The 22,094-nt window shown below is 39.6% G+C and overlaps 1 protein-coding gene across 1 annotated transcript; it reads left to right on the forward strand.

Moving 5' to 3' along the window:
* The first annotated feature begins 3,668 nt into the window (after positions 1-3,668).
* On the forward strand, positions 3,669-20,822 carry LOC109985783 (galaxin-like). The gene is made up of 15 exons (XM_020636186.3): positions 3,669-3,693; positions 4,424-4,466; positions 4,838-4,992; positions 6,174-6,308; positions 6,819-7,007; positions 8,106-8,210; positions 8,373-8,561; positions 11,041-11,145; positions 11,309-11,497; positions 15,556-15,632; positions 16,083-16,303; positions 17,400-17,556; positions 18,625-18,787; positions 18,919-18,972; positions 19,062-20,822. Exons 7-15 carry the CDS (start codon positions 8,435-8,437, stop codon positions 19,316-19,318), a joined length of 1,350 nt encoding a protein of 449 aa, XP_020491842.3. The 5' UTR covers positions 3,669-3,693; positions 4,424-4,466; positions 4,838-4,992; positions 6,174-6,308; positions 6,819-7,007; positions 8,106-8,210; positions 8,373-8,434; the 3' UTR covers positions 19,319-20,822.
* Positions 20,823-22,094: the final 1,272 nt, after the last annotated feature.

Below are 22,094 nucleotides of genomic sequence, written 5' to 3' on the forward strand. Positions count from 1 at the left end.
ATGATGACAGAATTTTAATTTTTGGGTGAACTGTTCCTTTAATCTACATATTACATATGTGTAAAAGCTTGGCAAGGGACAGTTTCACTATAACATGGAAAAGCAAAAATTAATGATTGATTCACTTGAACATTCAACTAGATCCTGCTTAAAAGGTAGATTTTAATATAGATCAAACAACAAATTATGTTACAGACCTTTGCATACAATACAACCAAAGGCTTCCTTCATGTGTGTTATCATGGTGTTGGTCAGAACCAGCATGGTGCCCCTGGTGCTGCTGGCATGTGTTGACAGGTCTTTTATGACTGTGGTGACTTCCCTCAGTCCTTGAGCAGCCAAGATCACTTCTTCTATTTTATCATGGACCCCCTGAAGACCTGTGGAGTCCATATCTTTATTACTACAAGGAGGGTTAAAAACAAAAACAAAAAACACATGTATTATACAATATTCATATAACTGTTTCTTGTTTTTTTTTTTTTTTTAAGAGAGATGTTATTTAAAACAATATAAAGACAAATATTGATAGGCAGTAACTCAAATGTTTACCTCAGTTTCTTTCCCTTTGTTCCTTGCTGGAACTCATGGAAGATCTGCTCTGGGACAGCAAGAAACTTTTTTTGCATTTTGCTTCCAATACTTGGATCCTAGCAAGAGAGGAAGACAAATCATGTAACAGATATAATGTAAACACATTTACAGCTGAACAGAATACTTTGTGGGTCCAAAAAATTAAGAGATAAAGAGAGCATAGTATTGAAGTAGATGGGGCATGTAGTTTATCAAGCAAAGCATTTTCATTTATTTTTATGCAATTATTAATTTTTTCAATTAGTACCTCTTGTCCCTTCGGAGTCCACAATCTCAATTCCCTGGGCATCAGTCAGGATGAGAGGGTCATCACTCTGCAGGGCATCATGTATTTTTGCAAGGATACCTGTGGTTGTGGCTTCAAACTCAAACAGTCTGAGTACAACCATACGGGCAGGCTTCAGTTTCCCCTGGCTGAGCTCAGCAATGAAAACAGACCTAGAAAGATTGTTGTGGGAGTGGTTTACATCAAGTCAAATCAATTCATTCCATCTCAAATACATAGCCTACATTACAATTGATCCAATTACAACTGATTCAAGTTTTAAAATTATCTTGGTTACAAAGGATCACAAAAACAAATACAATGATGTTGATGTATTCTTATGTAGCTAGCCTTGGCCCAAACGAACCCCCTTTTTAATATGTTGCTTGCTAGTCAAGGGTAGGGACTCTGAAGTGATGGAACTGGGGGTACCTTTGGAAGGTGTTACTCATGCTTGCTCGCGGGGTAGTGGGAGCAATGGCCTGAGCAGGTGATCCTAGAGCAGCAGTGGGCTGTGCTATACCATGGAACTGGAAACGGTTCTGGCCTGACAATGGAGGAGTCTGCTCGGCGACTTGTAGAGCAATATCATCCCCATGAACCTCATAGTGGCCGTGAGGTCTAAGGTCCAAGCAGCTGAAATGTCCAGCCGATCCCGGGAATATCGCCACATTGTCATCATCAGTTATGTACAGGCTAGGAGCATATACCTTTGAAAGAAAACATTGAGAAGCCTTAATCAGTCGGCTATTCGTGTGCTATGCATAGCATCCTTTGATTTGAGCATGTTCTCCAAGCAAACGAAAAAAGTGTGGAAAAATTAAGAAATTTAAAGCCTTTCCCCGAAAACTAAAATTTGAGTCAGAAAATGCAATAGTTTAAAAAAAAAAAAGGGTAATTAAATAGTTGTCCGATTTGCGTTTCAGAATCGAATCAGAGTCGAAAACGAATAATGGAGATCATTCATTGAGTCCTGCAGATTTTCTGAGCCCTTCATCAATGCCGTCTCTAAAGTATGCCCTCCCTGGCACTCAGCAAATTGTCTGTTTGGCTTTAAATACTATTCTACAATTCTACAATTCACTGAGCAACTTTTGAATTTTTGAATTTTCCTCGGGATCAATAAACTATCTATCTATCTATCTTAGCAGACGCTTTTATCCAAAGCGATGAACTCTTAGCTCTCTTGTTGTTTCTCGCTGCCTCAGTGACTAGTTGTGTGGCATTATTAATGTTTTACCTGCTTTTCTATCCATAAATAATTAATTAAAAGTTGTGTCGAATGCGCCCTTTCATGCGTGTCTCTGTATTTCTAATCCCAGATCGCTGATGTGTTAAAGCGAGAGTAAAGGTTATTTTGTTGTTTTTTTTCTCTTAATGTTCCTCGTCAGAGCGCTGAAGATGAGAGACTACAGGCTGGCAAAGCGCACGGCTTTGCCTTGGGCCCATTAAGGAAAGAGATGAGGCATTGCAAATGTATTCTGGGGGCTGGCTGTAGATTGTCTACTTACCCAATCAGAATTCATTTTCCTTACAGGCCCACTGTCTCTGCTTTTTCCAAGCCTTTGATTGGGTGGGCCAAGAGCAGCTTGAGAGACTGCCTCTGTCTCGGTTTATGATGATGTCATGTGGTCAAGTCACCGTTTAGTTCGTTTTAATGTTCTTTATTTTTGTGTCATTTTTTGTTCATTTTTGGATTAAAACAATTGCTACATTAATGATCTCACAGATATCCTAACCCTAACCCTACATGAGGCTTTACAAGGCTATAGGCCTTTACTTGACTCACCACTTTAGATGTTCAAACTGAGCTCTGGTCTCGGTCGTCTGCTCACTTGACCATCACGGCTGCTTTTTACAAGGTGCGTATTGTTGAATCTTCAGGTCATTAACATAACTCCTCCGATACATTAAGGAGTCGCATCTACGAGAAAGTATTTCATTTACTTTTTTCTCGAGAAGTTTTGAGTATTTTTATCTACCAAATTCTTAATATAGCCCAATACGACTTTAATATCGACGCCCCTCAAACTAATGAGGCTATGAGGGTTTTTTTTTTTTGGAATTTGGTTATTAGGTTAGGTTATTTCTTCAAATCACCAGCTTCGTCGAAACGAAAGCAGTTTGAGGAAAAGTTAAGTTTTAGTCAACATCATAGGCTAATAACTCAACAACTGCAGGCTATTGATTCACTTTCAAAAAACAGCATGTTTAATAGATGACATGTCAGAATAGAAAATGCTATGAAACGTAGGACAAAAGCAAATCAGCTGGTTTTACTGCTCATCTTTCGCCAGACCAATCCCTTTCGTTTTCTTTTATTCTCTCATTCTCACACTAAAGGGAGAGTAGCCTGAAGGATATCTAACGTTAATGCTGCTGAAGTTTGTTGTTTACTTAATGACAAACAGGTAGGCTACACTTTTCTAAACTAAAGGTAAGTGGGACTAAATTATTAACCTAATTGAATGTGTTACTGTGAACGATTTTTGTTGGTACACATTTTGGGCGGTGCATGCATCGAGCACGTTTGACAAATAAGGTTTATGGGTGTCTTCTTTAGGTGGTACCACGCTGGAGGAGGGGCTAATTGAAATTGTAGGATAATTATCTCTATATATTTAGTTGCGCATCTCAAACTCCGCAGTTGTAACGCTCTGATGCTTCAAGCAGGCTCAAACATGTTCTCTCTGTCAGTGGATTTCGGTTTGGGTAGGATATGGATTCTTCTTCGCACAAGTTTGTTTTAATTTCTGAAACTGACAGATCTTGAATAAATTTTGTCCTGTTATTTGGTTCCACAGTGTGGCTGACCTTTGGTTTAATTGTGTGCGGTAAGTGTGGAGCTCATTCATTTGGCTGTTTGTCTCCGCTTATGGTGTAGGGTCATGTGATGATTTCTGCAGCTGATGTTACAGAGTCTACCTGGAGGTCCTTTTTTATTACTGTACTCACCCTTGGTGTGATGCTATCGTAGCTTTGGGAGCCTCAGTCTGTGTGAGTATGTGTGTGTGTGTGTGTGGTGTATAGCCTATAGGCTATGTCATCATATTAAAAGAATAGTGTAAGACTCTGAGAGATGGGTTTTGGAACTTAAATGAAAAAATGTTATTTCCTTCTTGCATTCCCCCTATGTGATGGTATGCAAGATATCTTTCATTTTCTCCACCACCTAAAGAGATGGCGCTTGAGCTTGCGTCTGCGTAATGCTGTGACCTGCTGTCATGATGACAGTTAAAGGTAAAAGGACGAGTAACGCAGCGTTGTTTAAGGGCGTGGATTCGATTGTCTACACCTGTCATGAAACTAGGAAATACCCTTTAAATCGTAGCAGCAGAACTTATGTTTAGAGAGTTGGCACTAGCCTATCTGCCATAAATAGCCCACTTGGATTGCCACTTTGCAATACAAGTGGCTTATTCACTTGTAAGAAAGCAAGTCCGGTTGCCTTTGCACTTTCACCTAATTTAAATGTGGTTTTCATAATGCTTGAACATATTTAGCCACTTCTCCTTATTTTCCTACCCATCTCTTACAACTTTAAACTTGTGTTTTTGTTGACAGAGTCAGCCAAGGGTTCATGTGCCTTTAAAAGCAACTGTTACAGGTAGGCATTCCCCTTCTTTGTGGGTGTGTGAGGAAAAGTGTTTGGGGCCATTGTGCAACAGTACAAAAGTGTTTGTGGTGACAGATAGCGAAGCATATAGGAAGCACTGATGGGCTATTTGCCGATAAAGCCTGATATATATCATATCTGACCATAGCACTTAACATGAAGATGTACACCTGTGCAACTATTTAAACTGTTTTACCTAAATTCCATAAGAGGGCAGCATTGTAAAGGATATGGTAAAATGTGCATTGACATGACAGGGAACCAAAACAATTGTGTAAGAAAAAATAATTTTCTTTATATTTAAAGTGGTGTCTATTGATTGTAAGAGAATATCTCTTGGTTTATTTTTTCCTTGATTGCAGAAAAACCTGTAAGGGAATAGAGTATGACACCCGTGAGGCTGTGTGCTGTGAGAATAACCTCCATCCAGGAGCAGGACTTTCATGTTGTGGAAATCAGTCCTTCAACTCAGCAGAGGCCACCTGTTGTAAAGCTGAACTCAGACAAGAAGTAAAAGGTAACTGCAGCACATTTGTGTTACAACCAGTTGAGGATGCTAGACACAGAAAAAAATGAGGAGGCAGCTTTCTAATCACGGAGCATGTACATTTAAGTAGTTACAATATTGTTACACTGTTAGGATAGCTTAAACCCTTATGACTCGTGACTAACAAAACAAACAAAGCCAATACAATTGATATACACTATGTTTCAAAAGTCATAAAAACTCCTATGAATAACTTAACTCAAGTGTTTTAGCGACCCCCATTGCTAGCATGTGACGCAACTTACAAAAGAACATGCTGAGAAGTTCAAATAGGTTGTTTGAGCTGAGAGATGGTTGAAAAATGGCAACAGCATGGTTCTGTCACAGGATATCAGGAAGAAAAACTCCCTCCTTGCTAAGTCGTACCCTCGTCAATTATAAATACAAGAGGTTGAGTGTTGATCTGCTGTTGCATCACTTATTCATTGCGCATAGTTGTATCTGAGATCCACATCTGTTGACATTTGACAATCTTAGCCAATTGGGTGATTCCACAGTTTTGGCATTGTTTTGGGGAAGCCAGCTGCACATATTTAGCAGATATAACAATTATATTGGCAAGCCAGTCGTCTCCAGAACATCACATGTGCTCTATTAGCTGGAAGACCACAAGTTCCAACCAACAGTACACAACCGATACCCTTCCCAGGAGAGTGCAAGCTATATATAGGGATCTAACTCAATCATAGTGGCTATGAAGGCGATGTCCAACAATAACTGTAAAGAATTCAGCAGTTAAAGATATGAAACTTGAATCAGACTTGTGTTTGAGATCATCGTCACAGGTATTCTCGTCTTATTTATGATCCATGGTTTTACTGATTTTGGGGTTTAGTCATTTTCCCATTGAAATAAAAATCTGTAAATAACACTCTGATGAAAAAAATTTCACATTATCAACAAGTGACTGTTAAGAACATACTGGCTAACAGAAAAGAAAACACCAACTCTCTTTTGTATTATAGCCTGTCATTTTATAGCTCATCTGCCTTAAAATCTGTCATTTTTATGACGGGTGAGGTACAAATAAGGCCGTCTAAACTGTTTGTCTTTTCAATCAACTGGGAACTTCCACATGCTGACAAAAGCACTTCCTGCTGTAACTGTGTTGCTGTGCTTTGTGGGTCTTGACGTCATGTCTGTGTTTGCAGCTAATGTTACAGAGGGTCTGAGCCAGAGTGTGTCCTGTTGCTGTAGTCTGAAAGCCTACAACCCACTCAATGAAATATGCTGTCAGTCAACCGTCAAAGACAAGCCTACAGCAAACGCACAGTGTTGTGGTGAAGGTTAGTAGACAGTGGACATGATTGTTGGGTTTAAAGCCTTTTTAAAACACACTTTTCATCATACAGAAGAGGAATATATATATCCTATTTCAGTATTAACTTGTGTGATTTATACCATCTCAACTAAATATCCTCGGTTGTGATTGACTGATAAATGTAAATTAGTAGTTTACCAATTAGTATAATTAGACATACAAGATGGACATGTTTAGATCTATTCAACTTTTCATCCAGAGGAAGGCAACAGTGAAGCTCAGCTACAGAACCTGAAACCTTGGTTTGTTTCATCTGAAAATGATTACTCACAACTGTTCTGGTGTTTCCTACATGCAGATTTGATTTTCTGATGATTTCAAGACTCAAAAGATTATTACCACTTTACACTGTAAAAGTGATGTTCTGTTCTTGTTCTGTGCAAAAGCTGGTGGTGTAAAAGATAACTTGTAGCCAGCAGGTATGTCTGAGGTTAAAGTGATACGTTTTAAAGAATCATTCCAATCTTCTCTACAGATGCTTTTGATAAAGATACACAGCTGTGTTGTGGTCTCGGTGATAATAAGAAGATCCTGTTGAGAATTTCCGATCGCCACCAGTGCTGCGGACATGACCAGTTTGACCGTGTGACTCAGCACTGCTGCCTGAAGGATGGCTCTTTAGTGATACATTCCATTAACTCCAGCAATTGTAGAGAGGAGTCAGGTGAGTCTCACCTTACAATTTTTAAACGCAGTTTTATGCAATGTATTGAATTCATATTTTTTAAATGAATTCCCAGCTGTTTTTCCCTTTTTAGGGCAAAAGTGGGATAAAAAATCTGTGTTCTTCGGTAGGGTGTAGGGGGTTACGACCTGGCTAGTAGGGGAAAAGGGAAGCATCATAAAAAGGAGATGGTTTTGGTAAATTATTTATTAAAAAAGAAGTAAAACTGTGACACAGCAACAAAAAGGTGAGGCTAATTGAAATGGCCAAAGAGTGCTGCCCAATTCAATAACACAGTAAAATGTGTGTGTGTGTGTGTGTGTGTGTGTGTGTGTTTACTTAACAAAACTAAAAGCTGTCTCAGTTCACACAATAGAACGAGGGCCTCAGAACATACATGATTTTACAAATAAATAGGAAAGACAACGAGAGGCAAGCTGAAAACAAACAGAGCTTTGCTAAGACTGTCGAGCTGGCAAAGCTTCTTAAGGTGTCAGTGGACAGGTGCTCCCCTTTTGATTGGTTGAATGTCTTGTTGCAGCTCCTTACCTATCAGGGTTCACCAGCAGCAGCAGCACAGGTGAATGAAATCAGGCCAACGCGCACGCCAAACACAGGAGACGGGGTGCGGCTGGAGCTGTAACATAGGGCTACATTCAAAGTGTTTGGGCCCCCTAGAGCGGGATGCCTTACTCGATTGACTATTTCACTGATGCCTAGAGCTGGCCTCTGCTTTTTACATGTACCAGGGTGGAATTTTCATGCATATTGTACATCTATGGGTGCTAAAGGTCCTGCGTTGTCATGTCAGACTTCATTTGGGTTGGTTGGTCTTTAGATGGCATTGTGATCAGTTCTTCATTTATATTTTTAAGTCACAACATAAGATTTGTTTACGTATCTGGCATGAATGTTTATTTTTCGTCTGAAACTAAAAGATAGCACCCTGCACAGGGACCTTTACACATTTCCCATTCCCTTAAACATATTTTAAATGGTATTGTAACATCAGGGAGGTGTGTAATGCCTGTATCTTGACTTAATAGTATATGTATGCCTGTGTACCAACCATCTTTGCCATCTTTCCAAATGAAACAGTGTCAGCTCTCTGTGGACAGAAGACATATGACGAACGCAACGAACTGTGCTGTGAATCATCTCTAGTAGCCAAACCAACACCAGCTTCCAAATGCTGCGGTAATGGTGAGTAGAGCAGGAGAAAAGAAAACATCCTTTGAATTAGACGGGGAAAAAACTAAGAAGTATTGAACAGAAGTAAAACTAAACACACACTGACTACATCAGGCCAGTTGTGATATTGGATGAGGTTGAAGTGATACTGAATAATCCTGATTCTTTCCCCAGAGACATATGATGAAGACAACCAGTTGTGTTGTGGTCTTAATGAAAAGAAGATCCTGAAGAGAATGTCCAGTAACCACGAGTGTTGTGGACAGAAGGGCCAGTACGACAAAATGACTCAGCGCTGCTGTTTGGTGGATAACGCTTTGAAGATACAACCTATTAATTCCACATGCTCTGAGGAATTGTCGAGTGCGTATGAATAATCCCTTTAACTGCTTTACACAGCTTCCTGTGAATCTATGAAATATTTTGTTTTAGTTCTGACTGCTTCTCAGTATCGTAGTGTTTTTTTTGATGTACACATTTTTAAGTTCATCTACTCAGTGCAGCCCGGTTTATGACATCAACAGGTTGATCATTAAAGGTCCTCGTAGATCATAATTGACTGTAAAGCTTCCTATTTCTGTTTTATAACTTAAGAGCAGTTGTTACGACCAGGGAATTTAGGACCCAGATGCAGGACACATAAACAGCGGGGTTGATTGGTAATGAGGTTTATTGTGGCAAATGGAGATGAAGATAGGTTGAAGACTCTGGAGGTTAGCAGAGTGAAGGGGATGAAGGCTGACCAGACTAGAGTTGGGGTGTGAGTGTGGCTGAGCAGTTTTGAGTCCAGAGATCAGGTTGAGGTAGATGGCTGAGCAGGAAGGCAGGTGGGTGAATGGTGATCCTGAAGCAAAGGAAAAAACAGGATGGGACTCAAAAACTAAAACAAGCACAAAAGATTAATTTCAAAGATCTTTCAAAATCCTAATTAGCCCGAGACGTCGTCTACCGCAGTAGTTGATACAACAATCTGGCAATGAGTGCATGGAGAGCCGGGGTATATATACTGCTGAGTTGATGAGGAGATGGAGAGCTGGTGTGCAGGTGAGAGCAGGTGAAAGGAATGAACCTCAATCAGGAGGGAGCCAGAGTGAGAGATCAATGACAGCAGTTGTGTCTCTGCTGTGAGAGAGACAAGACGCAGCCTTCAGGTATGACAGGTGGTTTTGTTTATTTGAGTGCTGCTTATGCAGTGTTATCTGTTATCTGGCATAAAGAGGAGCCTACCGACTAGATTGTGTTTGAGTGCAGCACAGATAAGACAACAGGAACCAAGCAGACAGAGCTGAGTGTGAACTTCTTTTGTTCTCCAGAGAATACTGTATGCAAGTCGTATACCTTGTACGTCGTATTTTCAGCTGCAGACATTAGCTCATCATAGCTGCATCCAGGAACCCATGAGGGATGAAAGGGTGACATGATAAACAAAGGAATAAACATGCCAGTTCAGGTCCTCTAAGAAGACATTCTGCTTGAAGGGAAGTCAAACAATATGAACTGTTGTGTAATATCTAACTGAAGTTTCAAACCTTTATCATTTAAAGGTCCCATATTATGCTTTTTCTGGTTTTATATGCCCTTTAGTGTGTTTTCCAAGTGTCCTGTGCATGTTTAGGCACATCTATGTGCAAAAATTCAAAGTCCGCGGAAACTCGGCTTCTCCTACCTCCTCCTGTTAGCTGTAGCATTAGCTGCATGTAACGCTCGGTTCTAGCCCCCCTCGATAAAAATTTGTCAGTCCGACGTCTTTGTCAGTGTGAGATCACTGATCTTAGCCCATTGGCTCGTTGTGGCAAGCCCTGCATTTCATGTTGAAATTTCCGAGACGCGTGCTGAGCAACTGACCAATAACGACAGAGCGGATCGGCAGACCAATCAGAGCAGACTTGGCCCACGTGAGGTCTGACAATGTGGGCTCAACAGAGTGCAGCTGACAGACTCAGAGTGTAGAGGGAGCAAGGAGGAGCAGTACATGAAAACAGACACTTTTTTTTCGGACTTTCGCTATTGTGAACGTACGAAAGTATGTATATAGATTAAATATACGATCCCTAAAAAGGGCATAATATGGGTTCTTTAATGTTGGGGGAAGGAGGGTATTTATGCTTTTATGAAAGAGACAGGACGATGGATAGCTTTAGAAATCGAGGAAATAGAGAGTGGAAAATGAAATATGGTAAAGGAGCCACAGGTTGTATTTGAACCCGGGCTGCCTGCTTGAGGACTGTAGCCTCTATAGAAGGATGATTCCACAGCTGTCTCAGTCCACACAATAGAACAAGGACCTCAGAACATACATGATTTTACAAATAAATAGGAAAGACAACGAGAGGCACAGTGGCAAGCTGAAAACAAACAGAGCTTTGCTAAGACTGTCGAGCTGGCAAAGCTTCTTAAGGTGTCAGTGGACAGGTGCTCCCCTTTTGATTGGTTGAATGTCTTGTTGCAGCTCCTGACCTCTGCTTGCTGGCCTCTGCTTTTTACACGTACCAGGGTGGAATTTTCATGCATATTGTACATCTATGGGTGCTAAAGGTCCTGCGTTGTCATGTCAGACTTCATTTGGGTTGGTTGGTCTTTAGATGGCATTGTGATCACTTCTTCATTTATATTTTTACGTCACAACATGAGATTTGTTTATGTATCTGGCATGAATGTTTATTTTTCGTCTGAAACTAAAAGATAGCACCCTGCACAGGGACCTTTACACATTTCCCATTCCCTTAAACATATTTTAAATGGTATTGTAACATCAGGGAGGTGTGTAATGCCTGTATCTTGACTTAATAGTATATGTATGCCTGTGTACCAACCATCTTTGCCATCTTTCCAAATGAAACAGTGTCAGCTCTCTGTGGACAGAAGACATATGACGAACGCAACGAACTGTGCTGTGAATCATCTCTAGTAGCCAAACCAACACCAGCTTCCAAATGCTGCGGTAATGGTGAGTAGAGCAGAAGAAAAGAACACAATCCTTTGAATTAGACGGGGAAAAAACTAAGAAGTATTGAACAGAAGTAAAACTAAACACACACTGACTATATCAGGCCAGTTGTGATATTGGATGAGGTTAAAGTGATACTGAATAATCCTGATTCTTTCCCCAGAGACATATGATGAAGACAACCAGTTGTGTTGTGGTCTTAATGAAAAGAAGATCCTGAAGAGAATGTCCAGTAACCACGAGTGTTGTGGACAGAAGGGCCAGTACGACAAAATGACTCAGCGCTGCTGTTTGGTGGATAACGCTTTGAAGATACAACCTATTAATTCCACATGCTCTGAGGAATTGTCGAGTGCGTATGAATAATCCCTTTAACTGCTTTACACAGCTTCCTGTGAATCTATGAAATATTTTGTTTTAGTTCTGACTGCTTCTCAGTATCGTAGTGTTTTTTTTGATGTACACATTTTTAAGTTCATCTACTCAGTGCAGCCCGGTTTATGACATCAACAGGTTGATCATTAAAGGTCCTCGTAGATCATAATTGACTGTAAAGCTTCCTATTTCTGTTTTATAACTTAAGAGCAGTTGTTACGACCAGGGAATTTAGGACCCAGATGCAGGACACATAAACAGCGGGGTTGATTGGTAATGAGGTTTATTGTGGCAAATGGAGATGAAGATAGGTTGAAGACTCTGGAGGTTAGCAGAGTGAAGGGGATGAAGGCTGACCAGACTAGAGTTGGGGTGTGAGTGTGGCTGAGCAGTTTTGAGTCCAGAGATCAGGTTGAGGTAGATGGCTGAGCAGGAAGGCAGGTGGGTGAATGGTGATCCTGAAGCAAAGGAAAAAACAGGATGGGACTCAAAAACTAAAACAAGCACAAAAGATTAATTTCAAAGATCTTTCAAAATCCTAATTAGCCCGAGACGTCGTCTACCGCAGTAGTTGATACAACAATCTGGCAATGAGTGCATGGAGAGCCGGGGTATATATACTGCTGAGTTGATGAGGAAATGGAGAGCTGGTGTGCAGGTGAGAGCAGGTGAAAGGAATGAACCTCAATCAGGAGGGAGCCAGAGTGAGAGATCAATGACAGCAGTTGTGTCTCTGCTGTGAGAGAGACAAGACGCAGCCTTCAGGTATGACAGGTGGTTTTGTTTATTTGAGTGCTGCTTATGCAGTGTTATCTGTTATCTGGCATAAAGAGGAGCCTACCGACTAGATTGTGTTTGAGTGCAGCACAGATAAGACAACAGGAACCAAGCAGACAGAGCTGACATTTCCTTGTACGTCATATATTCAGCAGCAGACATTAGCTCATCATAGATGCATCCAGGAACCCTTGAGGGATGAAAGTCTGACATGATAAACAAAGGAATAAACATGCCAGTTCAGGTCCTCTAAGAAGACATTCTGCTTGAAGGGAAGTCAAACAATATGAACTGTTGTGTAATATCTAACTGAAGTTTCAAACCTTTATCATATAATGTTGGGGGAGGGAAGGTATTTATGCTTTTATGGAAGAGACAGGACAGTGGATCGCTTTGGAAATCAGGGAAATAGAGAGTTGAAAATTAAATATGGTAAAGGAGCCACAGGTTGTATTTGAACCTGGGCTGCTTGAGGACTGTAGCCTCTATACAAGGGGCACTCAAACTAACCACTAGGCCACCGGCACCCTATCAGTCTGTACCCTAATAAAAAGCCACCATTTGGGGCACTGGTGGCGCAATGGTTAGTGAGCGTGCCCCATGTATGGAGGCTGTAGTCCTCCAAGCAGGCGGCCGGGGATCCAATCCGACCTGTGGCTCCTTTTGTGCATGTCATTTGAAGTCCCTGGTAACAGACAACCAAAGAAACTGACAAAGCCAAAGAGTAAGAGAATGTTTATCTTATACAAAAAAAACTGAATTTAATGAACAAGGTGGGGGTGAGGATTGGACAAAGTGGTTGTGCCAAATAAATCAACTCAACAAAACAAAACCGGACTTAACTAGTCTCTAACCTCATGTAAAAGTAATCCAAACACAAACCTGACTAAAAAATATTGAAAGATAAAACCACATACTGTAGGTGGCACATACCACACTTACCTAGTGTTTCTAACAAAGTCAACTAAGTATGTGTAGCAAATGTAGGGGAACACCAACTTACCGAGTCCAACCTCACCACAAACCTTTCAGCACAATGATCCACAGAAAAACTGGCCGATACAACAAGACTGACAGAGAATGATGATCAAACAGCATGACTGGCAAAGAGCTGTTGCTGCAGAGTTGGTGTGTCCTAAAAATAAAAAAAGCCACCATTCAATGCAACTTATGAACACGCTAACATTTACTAACTACAAGGAGAGACTACAATATTTCCTTGAACATATTTGGAGAACATAAGAACATTAAGTCTGTGAGTAAAGAGAGAGAAATCTTTATTTGTTACAGCACAGGACTGTTTCTCTACATACTGAACTCTGTACCTGTGGAAGTTTTTTTTGGGTGTTACTTTCAAGGAATGTGTCAAGCCACAATGAGCTAGCGAATCAGCATCAGTTATTTTTGGCCAAGATCCTCAAGGAAAGCTTCTTCCAAAAATTCGCCCAAGCGTTTGATGTTTTGAAGTGGTTGTTATTGAGACGTGACAGATTAGGAAAAAAAAAACAGACTTTCTGAGCTGACACCCTTATCTTCAGGGCATCATCTGTTCCATAGAAAACTTTTCCATTTAAAGAAATCCAAACTACATTGTTACATTTAACAGTTTTACAACTCATTTATTGCCACTGCAATTGTTAAGACTTGGTTAGATTAAGGTATGAATGTGAGTATGGTGTAAGTTAGGGAAGGATTGAGGTCACGGGTAAAAGAAAGAAAATACTAATGTTGTGAATTTTCACGTTACTTAAACATATTTTCCTTCCAGCTGGAGTTGTATTTCACACAGCTGTTAGAGGTCAGGTTAATGTAAGTGTAGGCTGATGAACTATGAACAATACAGTTGTTTTGTTGTGAAGACATCAGGCACAAAAATGATTTACTCTCTCAAAGCAATCAGAGTGGGCAGCAGCTAACTTGCACACTGCAGAAGGAAAAGACCTCTGAAAACATGGATCAGAAAACAAAAGTAGAGACTTGCCTCTGTTCTTTGGTGTTAACATTTTAGCTGAACTTTCACTTTGGAAGTATCAAGGTGTAGCGGTTGTGTACTCTCTCTTGCGTTGTGTGATGAATCATTCAAACACTTTTACTTTTGGCACCAGCACGCCGTTTAATCTGATAACAACAGAAGCACATGCGGTCTCTCACAGCCACTCTTGTAGTAATAAGCTCGCAACATTGCTAAAATATAAGAACAAATAATTGAGCAACCTGTTAAGCAAGCTACACCACGGAGATCAGAAGTTACATTTTAGCTAGCAAAACACATGTGATGAGCCTAAATGACTCAAAAACATAGTAATATGGTCACAGAAAAGTTTTACAATAATTTCGGAGCTTCTCTCAAACATGTGAAATAGAAAAATATTACTTTTATCAAGAAAAACGAACATATTTTATAGTATTTTAGCGGAGCTCATATACACAAACTTACCACGGGGACAGCATAGTGCAGACTGGCAAAGATACACGGGTTGCACTGCTCAAGTCTGCAGGGGCACAAGCAGAGGGCGCTTATGTTACACAGAGTCCCAGTGGATACTCATTAGAATTAATTATAAACGGTATTTAAACAATAGAAATAGTCAAATAAAGACATTCTATGCCAAGTGATGGCAAGTGGAATCATTAACTCCATTACACAGGAACACAAAATATAACACTGTCTGACGACTTTCCTGTCCAATGACTGACTCCAGAAGAATTTCAAAAACAGCATGTAGAGTCATGAATTCTTATTTTCGCTTTTTGTATTTGCCAGATCTCAGGGAGTTGTTCAGTTGGACACGAACCATTTGAAATTGAGATTAAGATTCCATCCTGCAGGTCATGGAAACAGGGAACGCATGGTGAGATCCAACAACAAGAGAGCCTTAGCCCTTCCCTGTGGCGACTTGTCCCAGCAGACAGGCGCAATACACACACCCGGTGCCTCGTAAAGCTGCTTTTTCCCAGGACTGCAGATCAGCTCATGTCTTTGTTTTGTTCAGATGTGGATATTGAAACACTGTTCACACACAGTTCTACAGCCTTTCTACTCTGGGAAGATAGGATGTGGGTGTTTATCAAAGGAGCCAGAAAACCAGTTTTTCAGCACTTATTAAATGTCAGCCCTGTTTATCAAATTGGTTTGTCTTGGTCTAACCCTCTGAATCATTTTCTTCATGCCCACACCCTCTGCACATGTTTAAACTCCGCTGTTTTTTTCTGTTCTGCTTGAATTGATCCATCTTGTATCAACTATCCTCTGTCTAGGTCAGGGTAATATTGACCCCACATGTTCACATGTCTGCTGTGCTGGCTGTATATCTGAGTGGAAGTCTTTGGATCAGGTAATGTACCACTGACCCTTTTTCTATCTTATGTGCTCAGATGAGTGAATGATGTTAACAGTTTAAATACACGCTGTCATCATTACGACGTTATATGTTATTACTGTGAAGGAAAAAACAACAACAACTGCTGCCTCAGTACAGTGAAGTTGACAAAGAGCTCAGAGCTCCTCCCAGCTCCTTTTATAGAGCAAGTGAGAATGTTTTGTGTCTATCGGACTAAAGCCCTGCTAACGTTAGTGCCATGAACGTTAACAGCATTTGGATTAGGATGCTATAAAATCACCCTGGTAAGATTTTCTTTGCACAACTTTCTTTGTAGTTATTAGGATTTGCGATGTTTCATTATTTTTTTTTTGCATTTGAGTGTGGTTATGACCGACCGTGCCCCCTTGTTTCTGCTCTTCCGCACCCTTTTTTATTAAAAAAAAAAATCTCTCTCTCTTCCAGGGCTGCGGAGCGATGCAGAACAGCTTGGCACAGCACAAAGTCCTTTGTTTTGATCTGGAAACAGACAGAAAGGATGGAGAGGAGTGTTCAGACATCAGTGTTCCTTACCTCCAATCTAAAGGGACTATATGTTGTAATAAGTTTCATGGCTCACCAGGACAACACAGCTGTGGGACAGAACTCTACAATCCTCATAGAGAAATCTGCTGCAATGGACACAGGTGATTATGCGTGCATCTCTGTTGATGTTTATCCATAAAAAAATACTGATGACATTCAGTGAAATTGTAACCCTCATTGTTGAATCAGCTTTGTTGTTGTATTTGTCGGGCTCTGTGTGCTGTGGCTTGCAATGTGTTTAAAATGCCAAGAAAAGAGTCTGTGCATGAGGGAATAGAGAATCTCAGACAAGGAGGGGCTGGGGGAAAAAATCACAGTGTCTGAGACGGGCAGGAATTCCAGTATCTTTCCAGACCACTGTTTCCTTTTAACCTTAAAATGCACCCAGCTACTGAGTCAGGGAATGTCTGTACGGCTGGGTCAGCTGCTTTCTCTTAATTTTTGTATTTTTCTGGCTGACTGTATGTTTTTCACGTGTATGTTATGACTTCTCCTCACACAAAGGTTTACCATATTTGAACGGGGCCTAATATTTAAGTCATAATACATTTTGTTCTTTCTTTTGGAGTTCAGATAAATACTCTTTCCTAACAATGAAATGTCTTTAAAATGTGAAAGTAGTCAATAGCCGTGATTAATTCACATAAGTTATTAATACACCCGGTTGATTTTCAGCTTTTTAGTTTTAGGTCACAGTTTTAGATTTACAGTCAGCACTGTATTGACTGAGTTTGTTGGGTTTTTTTTTCAAAATCTGCCTGGAGAGAAAAATCTAACTTGCTAATCTACATGTGTTTTGATTGATAATATTTCCACGCTGTTCTGAGTCAGTTTGGTTCACTGGTGCTTTTCAGCAGTGTTTTTAGTCATTTCTGTCTGATACATGATTTTCTATTTAAATAGATATTTTATTTTAATCAGTACACCTTCTAACACTAACAGCATAACATGCATTTTACTCAGATTTTTATGCTTCAAGTCTTCCCCCCCCCTTTTTGTAATGATCACTACTGTGATACAACAGTACAGTGGCTGAACATATCATTTTAGACACTGTGTTGCAGAAGTGATGTCAATCTCGCATCCATAGCCCCCTTTTTAGACCATCTATCTTTAAATGATCACAATACAATTATAATAATTTCTTCATCTCACTCCCCTGATGTGACACTCACTGCTAAACCTGTATCCACACAGACATTCCAAAGAAGAAAACAAGCGCTGCTGTGGGGTTCAAGCCTACAACATTAAGAACAAACAGAAGAAGTGCTGCGCAGGGACACTGTACCACCTGTCATCTGAAATTTCGGCACATGAAGCACAATGCTGCGGATCCAGCTTGCAGAAATCATCGGTAGGTTTTCTGATAACATCCGTAGTTACTGTCATCATTATGTTTGTAACCTAAACGCATTCAGCGTGTCACAGGGCTACGCCGTACCCTCCAGGGCAGTGGTTCCAAACTGGATTTGGATTTGGAATGTGTGCCTGGAAAAAAGAAACAGTGTCAAAAAGTCTATGAAGTGCTCTTCAAAATGTTTTGATTTGTTCAGTTTCTTTGTTCTGTCACGTGTCTAAGGTCCAAACTGCACCATTTTTAATTACATAAATCTGAATTTGAAATATATTCCAAATTCAGGTCCAATTTTCATGAAGGATTTGGTAGTGGGTCCTTGGTCTATACCAGTTAAGATCCCCTGCTCTAGAGTAAGGTACACACTTGCACGCACTAATGTTACACAGCCACTTTGAAGTAAACATCAAGCCGGCTAAGAGGCCCGTGTTAATGTTAGATTATCATGACTAGCAACAACTAATCAGTGTGACTGATCTTTGACAAACCGTAAGTATAACTGCATGTCAAAGAACTTTAAAAATTGTATTTTTGTTACATAAAAACATTGAATTCTTTTTTCAGATATGTGATTGTTACTCACTTGTTGCTCCACAGCCTTGTATACACTCCACTTCCACAATCAGGAACTGTTAAACAGAAATAATGCCTGCCATTGGCTTACAAGGAGGTGTGCCAAGTGGAAGGCGCCAAGTATGGTGGAAGTGTAGGGGTGTTTAGGTTGCTGAGATTAAAAATGTTCTTTTAATGGCAGTTTAAGAGTTTACTTACATGTAATGCAATATGATATGTTTAGCCCCATTTCAGGTGCTTGTGTTGTTTGCAATTCAGCTAATACTCACATGAGATTTAGGCTACAGTATATAGGAGAGGAAGGGGCAGGGGTCCAGATTGTGTAGAGCTCCTTTGTTTCGTTATTTTCATTTTCTCCAGGGCTACACTCTACATATTGCTGCACTTGTTTTCACTGTAAATACATTCACTGGGACTGCAGAGATACCACAGAAGCACAATCCTAACACTGACCCTGCTCTGTCTATTATTCTAACCATTGTACTTTATATCCAGGACATTTGCTGCTCAAATGAACACAAGGAGGTGCTCTACCCTGCCAAGACGGGATTCAGTTGCTGTGGTCACCTCTACTACAACACGTCATTGTGGTCATGTTGTGCAGGGAAGCTGAGCCCAGTCCACAAACCAGGACAGCGTCATGGCAGGTCGATTAAAAGTCAGTTTTGCTTTTCTTGGACACCACTTTGACTAATTGCCTTGAGAGTTAGGCTTGATAGTTGACATTTTAACTTGGTGTTTTTGTCACTATCTGGATCTAAAAAGATGTATATAATGTTCCTTTTTCAGAACCCAGACTTGTATCGATGAGCAACCTGAATGAAGAAGATCTCTGCAAAGAAAGTAAGATATCACTTTCATGCGAACTGGGAAACAGATACTGTTATAAATGTAATTAATAATAAATGTAATATATTTATGTTCCTGTTTAGTGCTTATCGGGATTGTGGACAGTGTGTCTCTGCACAGCATCGTGTTCAGCAGTGTGTTCAAAATCTTTGGAAGAAATGCCACTGTGATACATCTGCCCTCGACTCGCGTCCTGAGAGCACCTGATCACTGCAACTCCCCAAAACTGATCCTTGGGAAAACCTGCTTTTTTGATCAAGTTAATGTCTTCACTGATTTCACCCATGACTCTCTTCACCAGTCCCTCCATTTTATTATTTCCAAATGTTATCGTCCTTAAACCACCTCTGGTTAACCTCTTTTAACAGACATTGTCAGTGTCAGGCGGTTTACTTGAAAAGCTTTCAAGTATCTTTTTACTAAAATTACTGAAGTACATACACTACCTTACTAAGCAGTTTGTAGTTAAACAGCTCAATACATTACCTATTGACGCTTCCTTTAATAGTGCCGTTTCACAACTCCATAGCTATGGGTCAGCCTTTTAGGACATTATTCGTAGTTATTGAAACATATGTTATTTAGAATTATGAAAGTACAGCACTGATGATGATGATTTGGATGACTGAGTAGAGCTCAGTATTACAGTCAAGAGATTTGGTTTAAGGTCTCAGAACGAGTCACAGTTGAATTACCTTTACAAACATTGTTCGGGGGAACAGTGGAAACCAAGATGATGAGGGAGCTGAAAACATTGCCCAAAAGGGAAGAAGATAAAATGTAGCTATAACCTAACACCATTCAATAAACTAAAAACATGACATTACTGGATGTATCACGAGCTAAAGAGAATCTTTATTGAATGTGAGAAACAAAAATATATTGTGAGTCAGAACACATTGCAGTTACTGTCAGTGCATTGGGTATAAGTTATTGTGCCTTAATATGGAAATTTACCAATTGATTCTATCTTGTGTCATTTTACCAAACAAATTTGCAATGAAATGACCAAAACATAATTTAGAAAAACAGCCAAGACTTCAAGTAAGCAAACTTTCCAAAATGTAGAAGTCGAGCAGTATTACTGGAATTATTTACTGCAATATTTGTAATAATAATTCTTGTTGCGAAAAGTGTAAATGCTCCTATAAGTGTCTTATAATGTGAATGGGGATTTAATGATCTGTACTCTTTTAAGTATATGCTTCGATTCATTTCCAACAAATGGACATAAACTACAGGGAAAAGCTGTTGTTTTTGCAAAATACCTGTAGCTGATTTATTTTCTGTCATGAAAGAATATTTATTTTCATTTCTACATAAGCTTGACAGCTACAAGCTAATACATTTGGTGTTTTGAAATAATAAGCTGACCTTAAAAACTTTGGGCTTAAATGTATTTATTCTCACACTCAAGTTAGAGGTGGCAAGTGTTTGCACAAGCCTTTGCACTATTACAAACATGATTTGTATCAGGGCTACAGATATGCTATAATGCTAACAGTCACCCAAAGGTTCAACTGTGCCTTGAAAATACTTCTACATTATCATTTCGGTTATCCTTTGTTGTCTCAGACTTTTCATGTGAATGTGTTTTCTGTAATGTGTTACACTGTTTTGGAAACAGAGTCTATTTTGACATTTATCAGTACTGAACATTCTTCTGTAAACTCTAATTGTACTATTAGAATTAAGGAATATTTTATTTCCCACACTATACTTTCTGTTTAAACTGCATGTTTATATTGATTGATTTATCGCATGTGTCTTAAAAATAACAGGATTTGGTGGGTGCCTGACTCTTTTGTGTTTTTCTACTTAATAAAAACAGTTATGACACCTTATGGGCCACACTTGAGTTTTTGAAAAATAATCTTTATAATGTTCCCATTGTACCCTCACTTTGCAGGCTGCAATCATTCATGATTTGTACTAATGCCACTAAAAAAGTAATGCATGTAAATGTATTACATGATTTCTGTAATACCCAGTCAACGTAAACAAAACTAAACACAAAAGCCAGGGAAGAAATATGAAAGGCCCTGAATTCTCATCTGAACTGATCTGGCTCTTAAACTGATACCAAGCAAAAATCCTTTAATTTTTCAATTAAAAATGCACAATTCTGATCAATACCAATACAAATTCACAGAAGCACTGGCTTCTTTCTTGCTTTCTTTGGTATTCTTTTGCTTCTGGGTGAAAAAAAAAGACCAGGGATTGACATAAAAGATACCACATTCCCAGTTTACTGTTACTGCATGGTATTAACAGTGTAGGATTGACAAGTGTTAAACCCCAGTCATTCATTTGGTAAGGGAGCTTCAACATGTCCAATGTTTACAACTGATGGAAGTTTACTGATGACCACAAGCTCGACTGGCATCCCTGATGCATACTTTTCCAAGAGCTAGTGCTGAAAGTCGAGCCTGCCTGAGGTGTTGTGGGCCTAGCGTGGGTCTGTTGAAGGTGGCACTGCTGTTTGGGGTTGGGGTGGTCACTAAGGCCCATTGGTGGGGTATGTACTGTAACTTATCATTAAGGCAAAAGCTTGGGGATGAAAGCTTCTGTATGGTTATTTGGAGAGGGGGTTCCTCACTGAGCGCTTATCCTTTTTATTTGGGAACACATATTGTATGTTTAATGTAATTTAATCAACACGAGGTTTATAAAAACAGACGGATTTCTAATCATTGGACATGCATATGTTCTTTCCTTTCTTTATATTGAAAAGTTAAACCATCTTTTTGTCAAATTTGCACCTTAATGACAAAAGATGTCAAAATATAAAAGCTGTTCTCTTTATTAATGTAATTCCAAAAGCATGACCTTTATAGCTTTTCTTTATACTGTAGACACTTTTCTTCTGAGGCTTTACATAATGTTTGTTCTCCGTCAACAATTAAAATAAGGTTCACCGTATGAGTTTTTATGAGAACTCCACATTAGACACCTTAGGTAAAGAAATAAAGAAAGCACACTGTACATGACAAGTAAAGATATATGGTTCCCCTATTCCTTTACCTTTTCAGTGTTTTAATATAAGCTTACAAAATCCTGACTTGAAGGAGCAATATGTAACTCTGACACAAAGTGTTTTAAACTGTTGCTGCAGT

This window comes from Labrus bergylta, chromosome 11, assembly GCF_963930695.1.
Source record: "Labrus bergylta chromosome 11, fLabBer1.1, whole genome shotgun sequence".
NCBI lineage: Eukaryota > Metazoa > Chordata > Actinopteri > Labriformes > Labridae > Labrus > Labrus bergylta.